Here is a 13082-nt window from a genome sequence, read left to right on the forward strand (position 1 = left end):
TGCAATAGCATTTAAAGGAATTCTGCTTTTCCTTGCTTTCTCAAGACAAACAGAATTTAGCATATAGAGGTACAAGAGAAATGTCATGAGTTGAAAGTCTGCCTTCTAACCGTCTTTGCATTAGCAAGAGAAAACACTGGATCAATGCCAACAAGGCAGTGAAAAATATTACAAGGAGCAATTGTATTTCTCTACATAGGAGAGGATGGCCAACTGTGGTTTATGAAACGTGCTCCTGACTCAGTAAACGCTGTGTTTGAAAAGCTCTGTTTGTTATATAGGTGTCTACTCATCAGTCAATCCTTAGAGTTCTTAGGAAAACCTGAGTCTCAGAAAAGAGGGCTGTAGTAAAGCCTTTGATGCTGGGTACATTTTACTTTCCCCATAGACTCAGCCAAAAACTTTGCTTTGAATATTTATACTTCCAGCCAAGATGGAGTAACAGGGACTGAATGTATCCTCTTAACTGAAAAAAACAAAAACAAAAAAACAGACAAAATATATAAAACAACAGTTTTTATAACACTGAATATCCAGCAATGAAGATAGTGAACCTTGAACAAGGCGAGCCCTATGACTGCCCCCACCACTGTCAAGAGAGGGCTCCAGGCTGTGGAGAGAGAAACACAATGGAACACAGTGAACTCCCTGAGCTAAGGAGATGGAGCAACTCCTTAGTCCAGGAGATCAAAATGAATAGAATTTGCAGAACAGACTGCTGGAGAAAAGAGAGCTGTGAAGAGAGAGAACCCTGAAAATCTATAAAGAGTCTCCTTTGAGGATTCAGTAGAGCACTGATCATTACATGCACTGAAAGAAACTACCCAAAGTGGGAGACCATCTGAAAGGATAAGAGGGAAGAGTGCCTCATCCTTACACAGGGCTGACTAAAAAACATAATTCATGGGGCATTGAATAGAGTACTCAGGAAGATCAGTATGCAGAATAATTAGCTATAGAATGAGCATTGCTCTGGGCTAGCCTAAAAAATAATAAAAGCAAGACCTGAAAAAACCAATCCATATTTGAGTAACTAAACTGCATCCTGAAACCAAACATCAAGAATATTTATAGGAATAAAAAAATATATAGCATTCAAAAAGATACAATTAATAATGCCTAGCATCCAGTCAAATACTGCCAGGCATGCAAACAGGCAGAAAAACATCACCCAAAATACAGACAAAAATTAATCGAAAATATCCAGAGCTGACACAGACATTAGGGTAAGCAAACGCATTAAAACCATTATTATAATTATATTTAATATGTTCAAAAAGTTAAATAGTCACATGCAAGATGTAAAAAAGATCCAAATCAAACCTCTAAAGATAAAAACTCCAAATCAAACCTCTAAAGATAAAAACTCACGCCTGTAAATCCCAGCACTTTGGGAGGCTGAGGTGGGCGGATCATCTGAGGTCAGGAGGTCGAGACCAGTCTGGCCAACATGGTGAAACCCCATCTGTACTAAAAATACAAAAACTTAGCTGGGTGTGGTGGCACATGCCTGTAATCCCAGCTATTCAGGAGGCTGAAGCAGAAGAATCGCTTCAGTCCGGGAGGTGGACGTTGCAGTGAGCCAAGATTGCGCCATTGCACTCCAGCCTGGGCAACAAGAGTGAGACTCCATCTCAAAAACAAAACAAAAACAAAAACAAAAACTCTGATGTACAAAATGGGATTAATGGCAGGTTAGATTACAAAAAACAGATGAGTGAAACTGAAGACAAAGAGAAACTATACAAGATATCATATTCCCCCAAATCCCCACAAATGCAAAGCATCACTGTGTGACAAGTTCAACTGACCTAGCATATGTGTAACTGGGCTTTGCAAATGAGGCATACAGGAGGCCAAAAAAAAAAAAAATCTGAAGAAATAATGGCTAAAATGTTTCTGAATTTGATGACAACAAACCAAGATGCTCAATAAATGCCAATGACACACATACATACAGAAACACATGAAGAAAGCTATATCAAGGCACCTCATAATAAAATACCTCAAAGCAGGCCAGGTGCAGTGGCTCACATCTGTAATCCCAGCACTTTGGGAGGCTCGAGGCCAAAGTGCTGAGGTCAGGAGTTTGAGACCAGCCTGGCCAATATGTTAAAACCCCGTCTCTACTAAAAATACAAAAATTAGCCGGTTGCAGTGGTGCACACCTATAGTCCCAGCTACTAGGGAGGCTGAGGCAGGCGAATCGTTTGAACCTGGGAAGCAGAAGTCGCAATGATCTGAGATGGCGCCACTGCACTCCAGCCTGGGTGACAAAGCGAGACTCCATCTAAAAAAAAAAAAAAAAAAAAAAAAAAAAAAAAAAAACACAAACACAAAGATAAAGATAACAGGACACTTCTCATCAGAAACAATGCAAGCAAGAAGATAGTGAATCAATATTTCTAAAGTATGGAAAGAGAAAAACTGCCAACACAGAATCCTACATCATGTGAAATAGTTTCCAAAACCAAAGGCAAATAAAGATGTCTTCAGGTACAAGCTGAAGGAATTCACCACCAGTATGCCCACACTATAAGAAATGCTAAAGGAAGTCCTCTAGTCAGAAATAATCATAACAGACAGAAATATTAATCTACACAAGTGAATGAAGAGCAACAGAAATGCTAACTCCATGGGTAAATATGTAAGACTTTTGGTACTGTTTAAATTTCTTTAAAGTTAATTGAATATTTACACAAAAATAATAATGTCATGTGCATCTGTAACTTATCTAAAAGTAAACTTGTATGACATCAATGACATAAGGGCTGAGAGGAGAAAAATGGAAGCATACTATTGTAAGATTGTTATACTACATGTGAAGTGGTATAATATCATCTTGAAAGTAAACCTGATAAGTTAAAAATGTATACTATAAACCCTAAAGTAATCATGGAAATAACAAAGAGTTATAGCTAATAATCCAACAAAAGAGGTAAAATGGACGCATAACATGCTCAATAAACCTAAAAGAAGGCCTGGAAACAGGCATGGAATCTGGAGAGGGAATTCTGAGATCCCAAGCATTGAGATCATAACGTACAAGGGAGGAGCCAGGCTCCACTGGGCATCTCTTGGCCCATGGCTTCCCTTCCCTTCCTCAGGAAGTTGCTTGAGGAGACCACAGTGAAGGCTTTTAAAGCTATGCTAGTCTGCAAAGAGAAAAGACAAAAAACTGAGAGTGTTTAAAAACTTTTTTGTTGTTGTTGTTTTTGTTTTTGAGACAAAGTCTAACTCTGTCCCCCAGGCTGGAGTGCAGTGGCACAATCTCGGCTCACTGCAACCTCCGCCTCCAGGGTTCAAGTGATTCTCCTGCCTCAGCCTCCCGAGTAGCTGGGATTACAGGCACACGCCACCACACCTAGCTAAGTTTTGTATTTTTAGTAGAGATGGGGTTTCACTGTGTTGGCCAGGCTGGTCTCGAACTACTGACCTCATGATCCACCCGTCTTGGCCTCCCAAAATGCTGTGATTACAAGCGTGAGCCACCACGCCCAGCCATAAAAACTTTTATAGCCATTTGACATGGCCGTAACATCCCAGCATGGGATTATTTTTCTAGCAATGCATGTTTATTGAATTTTATAAAAGTGATCTGTCCTTGATGCATTAGATAGAAACAAAAAACAATAAGAGAAAAACCCTGTCCCTTACCAGAGATAACTGAGATACTGCTTGAAAACAGTGTGGCTGTGAGCAGCCCTCCTTCCCTAGATTTAAGGTGGCTCGTGTGTGCAGGGATCGGAAGGCAGAAATTGAACTGAAATAAGGCTGGTTTTGAATTACTGTTAAGTGTAGGGCATACCTTATTTAAAAAGATTTCCGGCCTAGATGTTTTGATTATAATCTGATTGATCCCTCTTTCTGTCTTTCTGGGTCACTCTGTGTCAATTACTTGCTGCATTTAAAGTAGTGGGGATTGTGTATATTCAGGAATCCCCTGCAGGAGGTTGTCTTTCCCCATTCAGAATTTGAGAAAAGATGTCATTTGTGTATGTGTGTAGTTGGGGGGTAGGACATACTCATCGAAAAGATTGTGGCCTTTTTTTTCTCCTTAGTTTGAACGCAAGAAGAGAGGCAAAACCATTTCTTCCTGTCATCCCAGTCGCTCTGGAGGCATCCAGTGAACACGACAAACGGGGCACCTACCTTGTGGACGCAGGCCTTTGCATTCAGGAAAAACAGTTCCACGGTGGTTTTATCCTTTAAAAACGATATGCTCTCAATGTAAAACCTGAAAAACAGCAGAGGAGTTTGTTCCTTCAGATTTATTTTCATCTCTCAGCAATCCTCATTCAGTGTTCCCCGAAAGCAGCGTGAGAATTTTGAGAAACCTGAGGAAGGTTGTGCTTTCTTCTCCTTTTTAAAAGAAATGTGCACCACACGTAAGTACGTGATGGATGTATGTATATGTATGCCTAAAATCTCTTTCGGCATGTTTTTGTGTCTTGGAAGGTGAGTTAAAGAGAAACCCCAAATGGTAACCAACCAAAAACAAACGTTTATTTGTGTTGCTCATTCTTTGAAACATTTTCTGGGAGTTCATAATAATACCTCAGACAGCTTCAAAAGAAAGCCCAGGTGAACCCGGAGTTGAAAGCTGAAGTCGGCTGAGCAAGCACTTCCTAACCCAACCCCAAAGCCCGCCTGAGGCTCGAGGATTTTTAGACGGAGGGGCCTCAGGGCCTCACGCCTACCTGACCCCCATCCACTGGGTGAGTTTCAATCACACTTTTCAATCACTCTTTTCTTCCTTCCCATCCTTCCAGGCCCTGGGTTTTCCTTTGGCTCAAAGCCAGTCTCTCAGCAACCATCAATCTTGGTCTTTTCTCATGCAAATCAGGGTATTCTGGGCCTCACTACTCCACTCCCTTTCTAGGATTTTGCTTGTTCAATCTGTGAGACCACAGGTTGCAGGCAGGCCCCTCTCTCAGGAGAGCTCTGACAGCTCCCGGGTGGGGAGGGGAGGAGGCTGAGTCTTGAACAACTCTGTTTTCATAATCCTGTACTGATGAGGCCGGCTTGCAAAGGCTGGTGCTCTGTGGTGGGCGAGCGGGCAAGCTAGGGGCCCGAAGTTTTCCTCAAGTTCTGGAGCATTGCTTGATGAATAATGCATGAAGGGCCATCGAGCCCCAAGACAGCTCACTGCTTTGAGTCCGAAAGGGAATTTACTTTCAGATCAGTGAGAGTGAAAGCAAAGCCGGGCTAGGAAGTGGCCAGGTGGACCTATCCTTAGCTCTGCGGAATCCTGAGGGGGCTTGAGCCTTTGCATCTCTTTTTCTCCCTTTCCACAGTGATGATACCTTTGATAAATAAATGCGGCTGAAAGGACTGTGAAAGATTTTATCACTGAGATGGTAAAAACGTTCGAAACATTCCACCCTTTAACGTTGAGTCATCAAGGGAAGTTCCAGAAAGAGAACAAATCCTTTATATTTTTACTTACAAGCTTTTATCTCACTTATAAGTGAGGTTAATGAAGATGGAGGAGTGTCGGATTTATGAGAAGAGAAAGTTAAGTACAAAGGCGGTTAAGGAAATGAGGAGTTGGGGGGAAAATAGGCTTTGGAATCCAAAAGATCGAGATGTAGTGTTTCAAGTCCACCATTTATTAGCTGTATGACCTTGGGCAAATTATTTAGTTTGTGTCTTTTCTAAATTGGGTGTCTTACCTCTGAGGAAAGAACAGAACTTTTATCTGAAGAATTCCAGTTCTTTCAATTTATCAGGTCTAGAGAGGCATTAAAATGGACAGCAATCAAGTCCTACTTCCCTTCCTGAGCTATGTATTTTTCTCCGGAAACTGCCTGGTATAGCCCAAACTAGCTGCACTGGACACATTAGTGTCCACTACCCCGGACACTATAACCCACATCCTGTAGCTCAACAATGGATAGCCAGGCCAGACGCAGTGGTTCATGCCTGTAATCCCAGCACTTTGGGAGGCCGAAGCGGGCAGATCACTGGAGGCCAGGAGTTCCACACCAACCTGGCCACCATGGTGAAACTGTCTCTACTAAAAATACAAAAATTAGCTGGGCATGGTGCTGGGCGGGCACCTGTAATCTCAGCTACTCTGGAGGCTGAGGGAGGAGAATTGCTTGAGCCCAGAAGGTGGTGGCTGTAGTGAGCTGAGATTGCGCCACTGCAACTCCAGCCTGGGCAACAGAGGGAGACTCTGTCTCAAAAATAAAATAAACAAACAAACAAAAAAAACCCCAAAAAACAATGTATAGCCAATCACTGATCAATGTTATTTCTGTAAACCAAGGAGAATTAATTCCTGATGAACAACTTTTGTAACTGTCCCCTTTCTTGATTTGTCCTTTTTTTCTTTAAACACTTGGGCCTCTCCTTCTCCAGAGCACTTCTTAAGGCAACTTGGAAGTGTGTCCTGGGCTGCAGTCCTCAACCTTGTCCCAAATAAGCTTTCTATATTAATTTTGTCTCAGCTTTTCCTTTTGGGTAGACAGTATTCTCTTCTCCCATCAGTCTAGTTTCTTCTACTCTGAGCCCTGCTGCGTGGACTAGGAGAGTCACCTGACTCAAAGGCAGCCAAGATGTCAGGTGGTGAAGTGGCCTGGAAAGGAGCAAGTGCTACTCAACAGATGCTTTTTATATTGCATGACGAATGAGCTAACCGATTAACATGGTCTCTCAGAGACTGAGGGGTGGGTCAGGAGGGATTCAGTGGAGGCAGAGAAAGGCACTAAGCAGCAATCATGAGGCAGCGGAAGCCATGAAGTAGAGAGGGACAAGAGTCCACAGCAAGAGTTGATGGACCAAAGCAGGGTAGCCGAGTCACTGTGATGGCAGACACCAAAGTGAGGCGGACCAGAGGTTGGCTGCTGCTACAGGGCTAAGATGACCCATGTTACACAAGTTTCTGTGCATCTCCAAGAACCTTCCAGTTCAACTACTTGGTGGTGGCTGTTCCCTGCTTTCTTGGCTTTCCCATGCATTTGTATCCCTATCAATGAAGATAATATGAGCAGGCTTCAGTGGGCAGCCTAATTAAGGGCAGTAGCAGGATCCCAGCCAACATTTCCCAAACTCTTACTAAGGTGCCTGCAATGTGCTAAGTGCTTCCCGATTGTTCTCTCATTTAATTATCACAACCACCTTGGGGAGGGACCTATGATGACCCTGATTTCACAGACTCAGACTCTGAGTTTTAGAGATCTGACTACCTGGTGGGGCTAGGTCTTGGTCTGGGACAATGACTTTGACTCTGTGGACAACGCTCTTAAGCAACATCTCCTGGGCTGCCACTCCCAGTTCACTCAACCAGTACTCAGCAGGAAGCTGAACCCTTAGTAATTGTGGGCATCTCAACCATGTTAAAAATAGGCAGAGAAATAAGACAAGTGTGACATTTTCATCAAAATGTTAACATATACAGAAGTACATGTTAAGCAAAACCACGGCAAAAGACTTAAGTTGAAGGATTTTGATTAACCTATAAAATATCTTTTTAAAAGTTAGAGTAGTCTCAGAAGGGGAAGGCCTTTCCACAGGAAGAGATCTCCCTGTCCTAAAAAAATCCTAGGTCAGATTAGTAGAACTCAACATCTGCTTTCTACTTGAAATTTCTGAGATTATTTTTTTCCTTCACTTTTAATTACTTCAATAGACATCTCTAACAGAGACTATTAAAAAACACGGGGTCAATAAATTTTCTCACTAACAAAGCTCATAATAATTTCTTAATTTTATTCAAAATTTAGTCTTCACTTGAATTTCCCCATTGTCTCCAAAACTTATAAAAAAAGAGTTCTGTGACTGTGATATTTAATAAGTAAAGCTGCACTGGCCTACGGCAACAGTCACATATGCAAAAGTTGTAAGGATCACTGGCTGGATATAAATGAGTGATGCTGACCAGATGGGTGAGACCTGCTTGGGGGACACCGGGACACATTTTTTCTACTCTACTAAAACTCCTTCACCAAGGTGTGGGTAGGTGACCCAAACTAGGCCAGTCAGCTTCTCACCCTGGAGAATAAACATGATTAGAATGACCTAAAGATCAAAGGCCGGGCGCGGTGGCTCAAGCCTGTAATCCCAGCACTTTGGGAGGCCGAGACAGGCGGATCACGAGGTCAGGAGTTCGAGATCATCCTGGCTAACACGGTGAAACCCCGTCTCTACTAAAAAATACAAAAAGCTAGCTGGGCGAGGTGGCTGGCGCCTGTAGTCCCAGCTACTCGGGAGGCTGAGGCAGGAGAATGGCTTAAAACCCAGGAGGCGGAGCTTGCAGTGAGCTGAGATCCGGCCACTGCACTCCAGCCTGGGTGACAGAGCGAGACTCCGTCTCAAAAAAAAAAAAAAAAAAAAAAAAAAAAAAAAAAAAAAAAAAAAAAAAAAAAGATCAAAGATGGTTGGAGCCTATTTGTTCTGCTAGCACCACTCTGATGAAATTGTCCCTTGGTTTCTGCTCCCTAGATCCTTGCAGAAGCCCTGATCCCTGTCTTTTCTGAGTCTTTGTTAGTTCAGTTTTCCTTTCATTTTGTTTGTTAGCCACAAGTGGTTCTGTTGCTGGCAACCAAAGAACCCAAGTTAATACCGGGCTTCTTATGTGCTAGGGATAATACAAAGTGCTCTACAGGAACCTTTTTTTTTTTCATCTTTGGTACAACCACATGCAGTAGGCAACAAATTATGAGCCCATTTTACATATGAGAAAGCTTAGATACAGAGATGCCAAGTCTTCTTCTTTAGGCCATACAGCTAGCAAGTAGTGGAGCCATGACTCAAACTGAGGTCTGTTAGACTTCTAAGTTCATATTCCAAGCCAATATGACATAATGCTTTCCTACAACAACAACCAAAATGAAATATAACATGTACACAATGCTGTGGGGGCCCACCAGCCTGATGCAATTAACTCAGCTTATGAATTAAGGGGAGAATGTTGCCAAACTGAAATGCATAGGACTAAGCGCCACAGGAGAGGGGACAGTTGAGCTGAGTCTTAAAGAATGCATGAGTTCACCAGGTAACAAAGGTAGGAAGGGCACTCCAGGTGGAGCGCATATTAGCCAAACCAATCCTCTTGCTAGTCTTCGAGCATTGAAGAAACCACATACAGGTTGCTGGGTAGCTTGGCGCCAAATCAATTTGTGGCGCATCCAACTCTGAACAGATACCTTTGTACTAGAAACTGGGTTCACCTTGTTTTTGGAGCCCAGGCCCCTGACTACAACCTAGTCCCAGTAAACAGGTCTCTATCTTATTTCCCACTACTTTCTGGCGACCAGCCCTGGTGCCTCCTGCCTAGGCATCCGATTACCAGCTCTCTGAATCCACGATTCCATCTCTCCCTCAAGGGGGCCATTGTAATGACTTCATATTTATGGAGTGTATGAAAAGTACATAGGGGCTTTGGGGAAAATGGCTTTTCAGGCACACCTATCAACACACACCATGAACTGAAAACAAAATCTAGGACTTCTTAATGACATGAAATGGACTATCCCAGATTAATAAAATAAAGACCTTTTCTTTCAGCCTTTTTTTGCAAAAGGATACTGTTTCCTTTTTGCATGCTTACTGTGAGCGATTTCACTAAGGTTCTGTTAAGTTGAAGCCCATGGTTAATTTTTCAGCTTCAGAAAGAACCCAGGCTTTTTGAATAGGCACACATTTTGGAGACAAACCTCAGCTTCACAAGCGTAATTTCTTGAGAAGAGAATTCGCTCAGGAAGGTTTTGTCTCTGCTATTTGGCCTCCTCCCATTAGCATTTTTTTCCTTTTTTGTTTAGCTTAACCACTCATTAGTGATGACAGAACATTACACCACAGTGACATGACAAAGACGGCTGGAAGGGACACAGCCCTGCCAGCTAGATGGCAACACATGGATGTCAAAGAGCACAACACTCAGTTGTTTGGAAGTGGCTGTCCTTTGAAGAGTCGCTTAAATTTACATGGCCAATATTTTTGTCTTGTGGTATTTATTTCTAGTGGTCACAAGTCAACACTAGGGAGCGGGACAGATATTAGTTTGAATCGTAGCTCCAATGCTGATCAGTCTTGAGGTCTTGGGGCAGCTGCTCCACTCTCAGTGCCTCTTACCTCTCTTGCCCCACACACTGGAGAAATGAGAGGGTTTGAAATGTGCTTAAAGGCCGGGCACTGTGGCTCACGCTTGTAATCCCAGCACTTTGGGAGGCCGAGGCAGGCGGATCACAAGGTCAGAAGACTGAGACCATGGTGAAACCCTGTCTCTACTACAAATACAAAACAATTAGCCAGGCGTGGTGGTAGGCGCCTGTAATCCCAGCTACTCGGAGAGGCTGAGGCAGGAGAATGGTGTGAATCTGGCAGGCAGAGCTTGCAGTGAGCAGAGATAGCACCACTGCACTCCAGCCTGGGCGACAGAGCAAGACTCCATCTCAAAAAAAAAAAAAAAGAAATGTGCTTAACATAGCAGGTGGCATGTAGTTTAGTAGCCAATGAATGGCGGTGATTATTAGAATATTATTATCGCTTTACTGATGTGACTGTAATAAAAGGCACTGACTTAGTTGGGAACAGCTTTAAAGCTTTAACGGTAACAACCAGAATAAAAATTCCAAGTATCTGGCCAGGCGTCGTGGCTCATGCCAGTAATCCCAACACTTTGGGAGGCCAAGGCAGGCAGATCACTTGAGGTCAGGAGTTCGAGACCAGCCTGGCCACCATGGTGAAAACTCATTTCTACTAAAAATACAAAAATTAGCTGGATGTGGTGGCACATGCCTGTAGTCCCAGCTATTCAGGAGGCTGAGGCAGGAGAATCGCTTGAACCTGGGAGGAGAAGGTTGCAGTGAGCTGAGATTGTGCCACTGGACTCCAGCGTGGGTGACCGAGCAAGATTCTGTCTCAAAAAAAAAAAAAAAATCCAAGTATCTTTCCTAAGTTATTTCTCTCAAGGAAACAAATGCTACAAAAATGTCTGTTTTAACACAAAATGAGGAAAATATTGTGAAACAAATGCTCTTCTAACCAGTTTCGACTTTTCTTCCTCAACTGAGCATAGTTTCTTTGTTTCCCAGGGCCTTTGCGAGGTCCGAGTGGTATCTTCAAAGAGGGTGAATTGGGCAAGAAATGCTCAATTATTTTGCATTCTGAACAATGCTGAGTTTGTGACTGGCATCCAGTGAGGGCTAAATCAAAACACCTCATTCTGGGTTTCATTTAGTCACCATGAGTAATTTCAGGCATTTAACTGTAGCCACACGCCTTGAAAGATTTCTATCAGATCCTCATCCACATTCTGAGCAGGGAGATATCTGTTTATTGCTTGTAATGACCCTGCAAGGTAGTCATATCTCACTTTATAATGCATGCTGAAGGCTGAAGTGTAATTTAAGTGTATTTCACTTTCTCCAAACACATCACTTTCTGCAAGCTATTATGCAGCGCTTATGGGAGTCCAATATGTTCCCTTTCATCTGTGGGAGGGGAACAGTCTTGGAGAATTCCCAGGGGAAGCACTGTTTGCTTCTACAATGTGCTCCTCTGCCAGGAATGCTCTTTCTCATTTCTGAATTTCCAGACATGGCTAGAACTAGAGAGGGCCTCCTGGTAAGCCTGTAGGAACCTGCCCTCTTGCTCCTTTCCCACAACGTGACTCTTTCTGAGTTATCTAGAAGAGCTGGAGGCCCAAAAGAGTCAGGGCCTTGCTGTGACCTGCCAGGAAGGGGAGAGAGTCTTCTCCCCTAGGCAACCTGAAGTGTCAGGGACATGTGAATTCCAAGTGCTTGCCTCTCCTCCTCTTTAAAACAGCCCGCTCTAGTCCTCCACAGGAAAGCAGGGACAGATGCTTTGAGAGGGAGTGGGGAGGGGAGGTAGGGGAGAAAAGTTGGGTGGGGAGGTAACATCTGGGCACGGTGAATAATGAAGATAAATGATAAGATCTTCTGCCCAGTGCAAAGGGGACTGGGTCAGACCCAAGCCAGACAATCCCAAATCTTTCATATTCAAAGGCTGTGACAGAAACATGATAGAATGTTTCACCCACTGAACATGTGGTTGAGGCAGCCTGTTATTTATAACATAAAAATAGCTAACATTTATAGAGGGTCTGCATTACCTGTTAGCACTTGGAATCCTCCAACAACCCCCAAAGTAGGTGGGTGCTACCACCAGCTTCATTTTATAGGTGATGAAACAGGCCCGAGAAGGTGCCAGAAACTACACAGTGAGTAAGTGGAAGAGCTGGAATATGAACCTAAGAATGATGCTAAAGCTCTGTTCTCAATGTTTGGGTGGGGGTGTTTACCAGTGCTGAAGACACTATTTGACTGTCAGCACTTGGGGAGTGTTATTGTTTATTTTGAAACAGGGTCTTGCTCTGCTGCCCGGGCTAGAGTGCAGTGGCCTGATCACTGCAGCCTCAACTTCCTGGGCTCAAACCATCCTCCTGCCTCAGTCTCCTGAGTAGCTGTGACTATAGGCATGCACTAAAACGCAAGGATAATTTTTGTATTTTTGTGGAGACAGAGTTTCATAATGTTGCCCAGGCTGGACCTGAACTGGACTCAAGTGCTCCACCTGCCTTGGCCTCCTGAAGTGCTGGGATTACAGATGTAAGCCACAGTGCCCAGCCTGGGAGCATTATTGACGTCAGTAGGTGGAGACCAGGGATCTGCTAAAGATCCTACAGCACAGCTTAGCTCCCTACTACAAAGAATGGCCTGGTCCTCAGTTTCAATAGTGCTGCTACAGTGAAACCCTGCATTGAAAGCCGAGCTTCTAATTTCTGAGCTCTGAAGCTTCTTTCACCCTTCACAATATGGTTTCTTTCTTTTTTTTTTTTTTCTTTTGGAGACAGAGTCTTGCTCTGTTGCGCAGGCTGGAGTGCAATGGTATGATCTGCAACCTTTGCCTCCCAGATTCAAGTGATTCTCCTGCCTCAGCCTCCCATGTAGCTGGGACTACAGGTGTGCACCACCACACCTGGCTAATTGTTGTATTTTTAGTAGAGATGGGGTTTCGTCATGTTGGCCAGGCTGTTCTGGAACTCCTGACCTTGTGATCCACCGGCCTTGGCTTCCCAAAGTGCTGGGATTACAAGCATGAGTCACTGCGCC

General features: G+C 43.6%; 1 protein-coding gene across 1 annotated transcript in view; it reads right to left on the reverse strand.

The window, feature by feature from the left end:
- Window positions 1-13082, reverse strand: part of FRMD4B (FERM domain containing 4B) — a 210977-nt gene that overhangs the window by 111862 nt on the left and 86033 nt on the right. Inside the window, 1 exon segment of the mRNA XM_010357713.2 lies at window positions 4153-4237. Within this exon segment, the coding sequence (XP_010356015.2) occupies window positions 4153-4237 (85 nt within the window).

Source organism: Rhinopithecus roxellana, chromosome 1 (assembly GCF_007565055.1).
Source record: "Rhinopithecus roxellana isolate Shanxi Qingling chromosome 1, ASM756505v1, whole genome shotgun sequence".
In the NCBI taxonomy this organism is placed as follows: Eukaryota; Metazoa; Chordata; class Mammalia; order Primates; family Cercopithecidae; genus Rhinopithecus; species Rhinopithecus roxellana.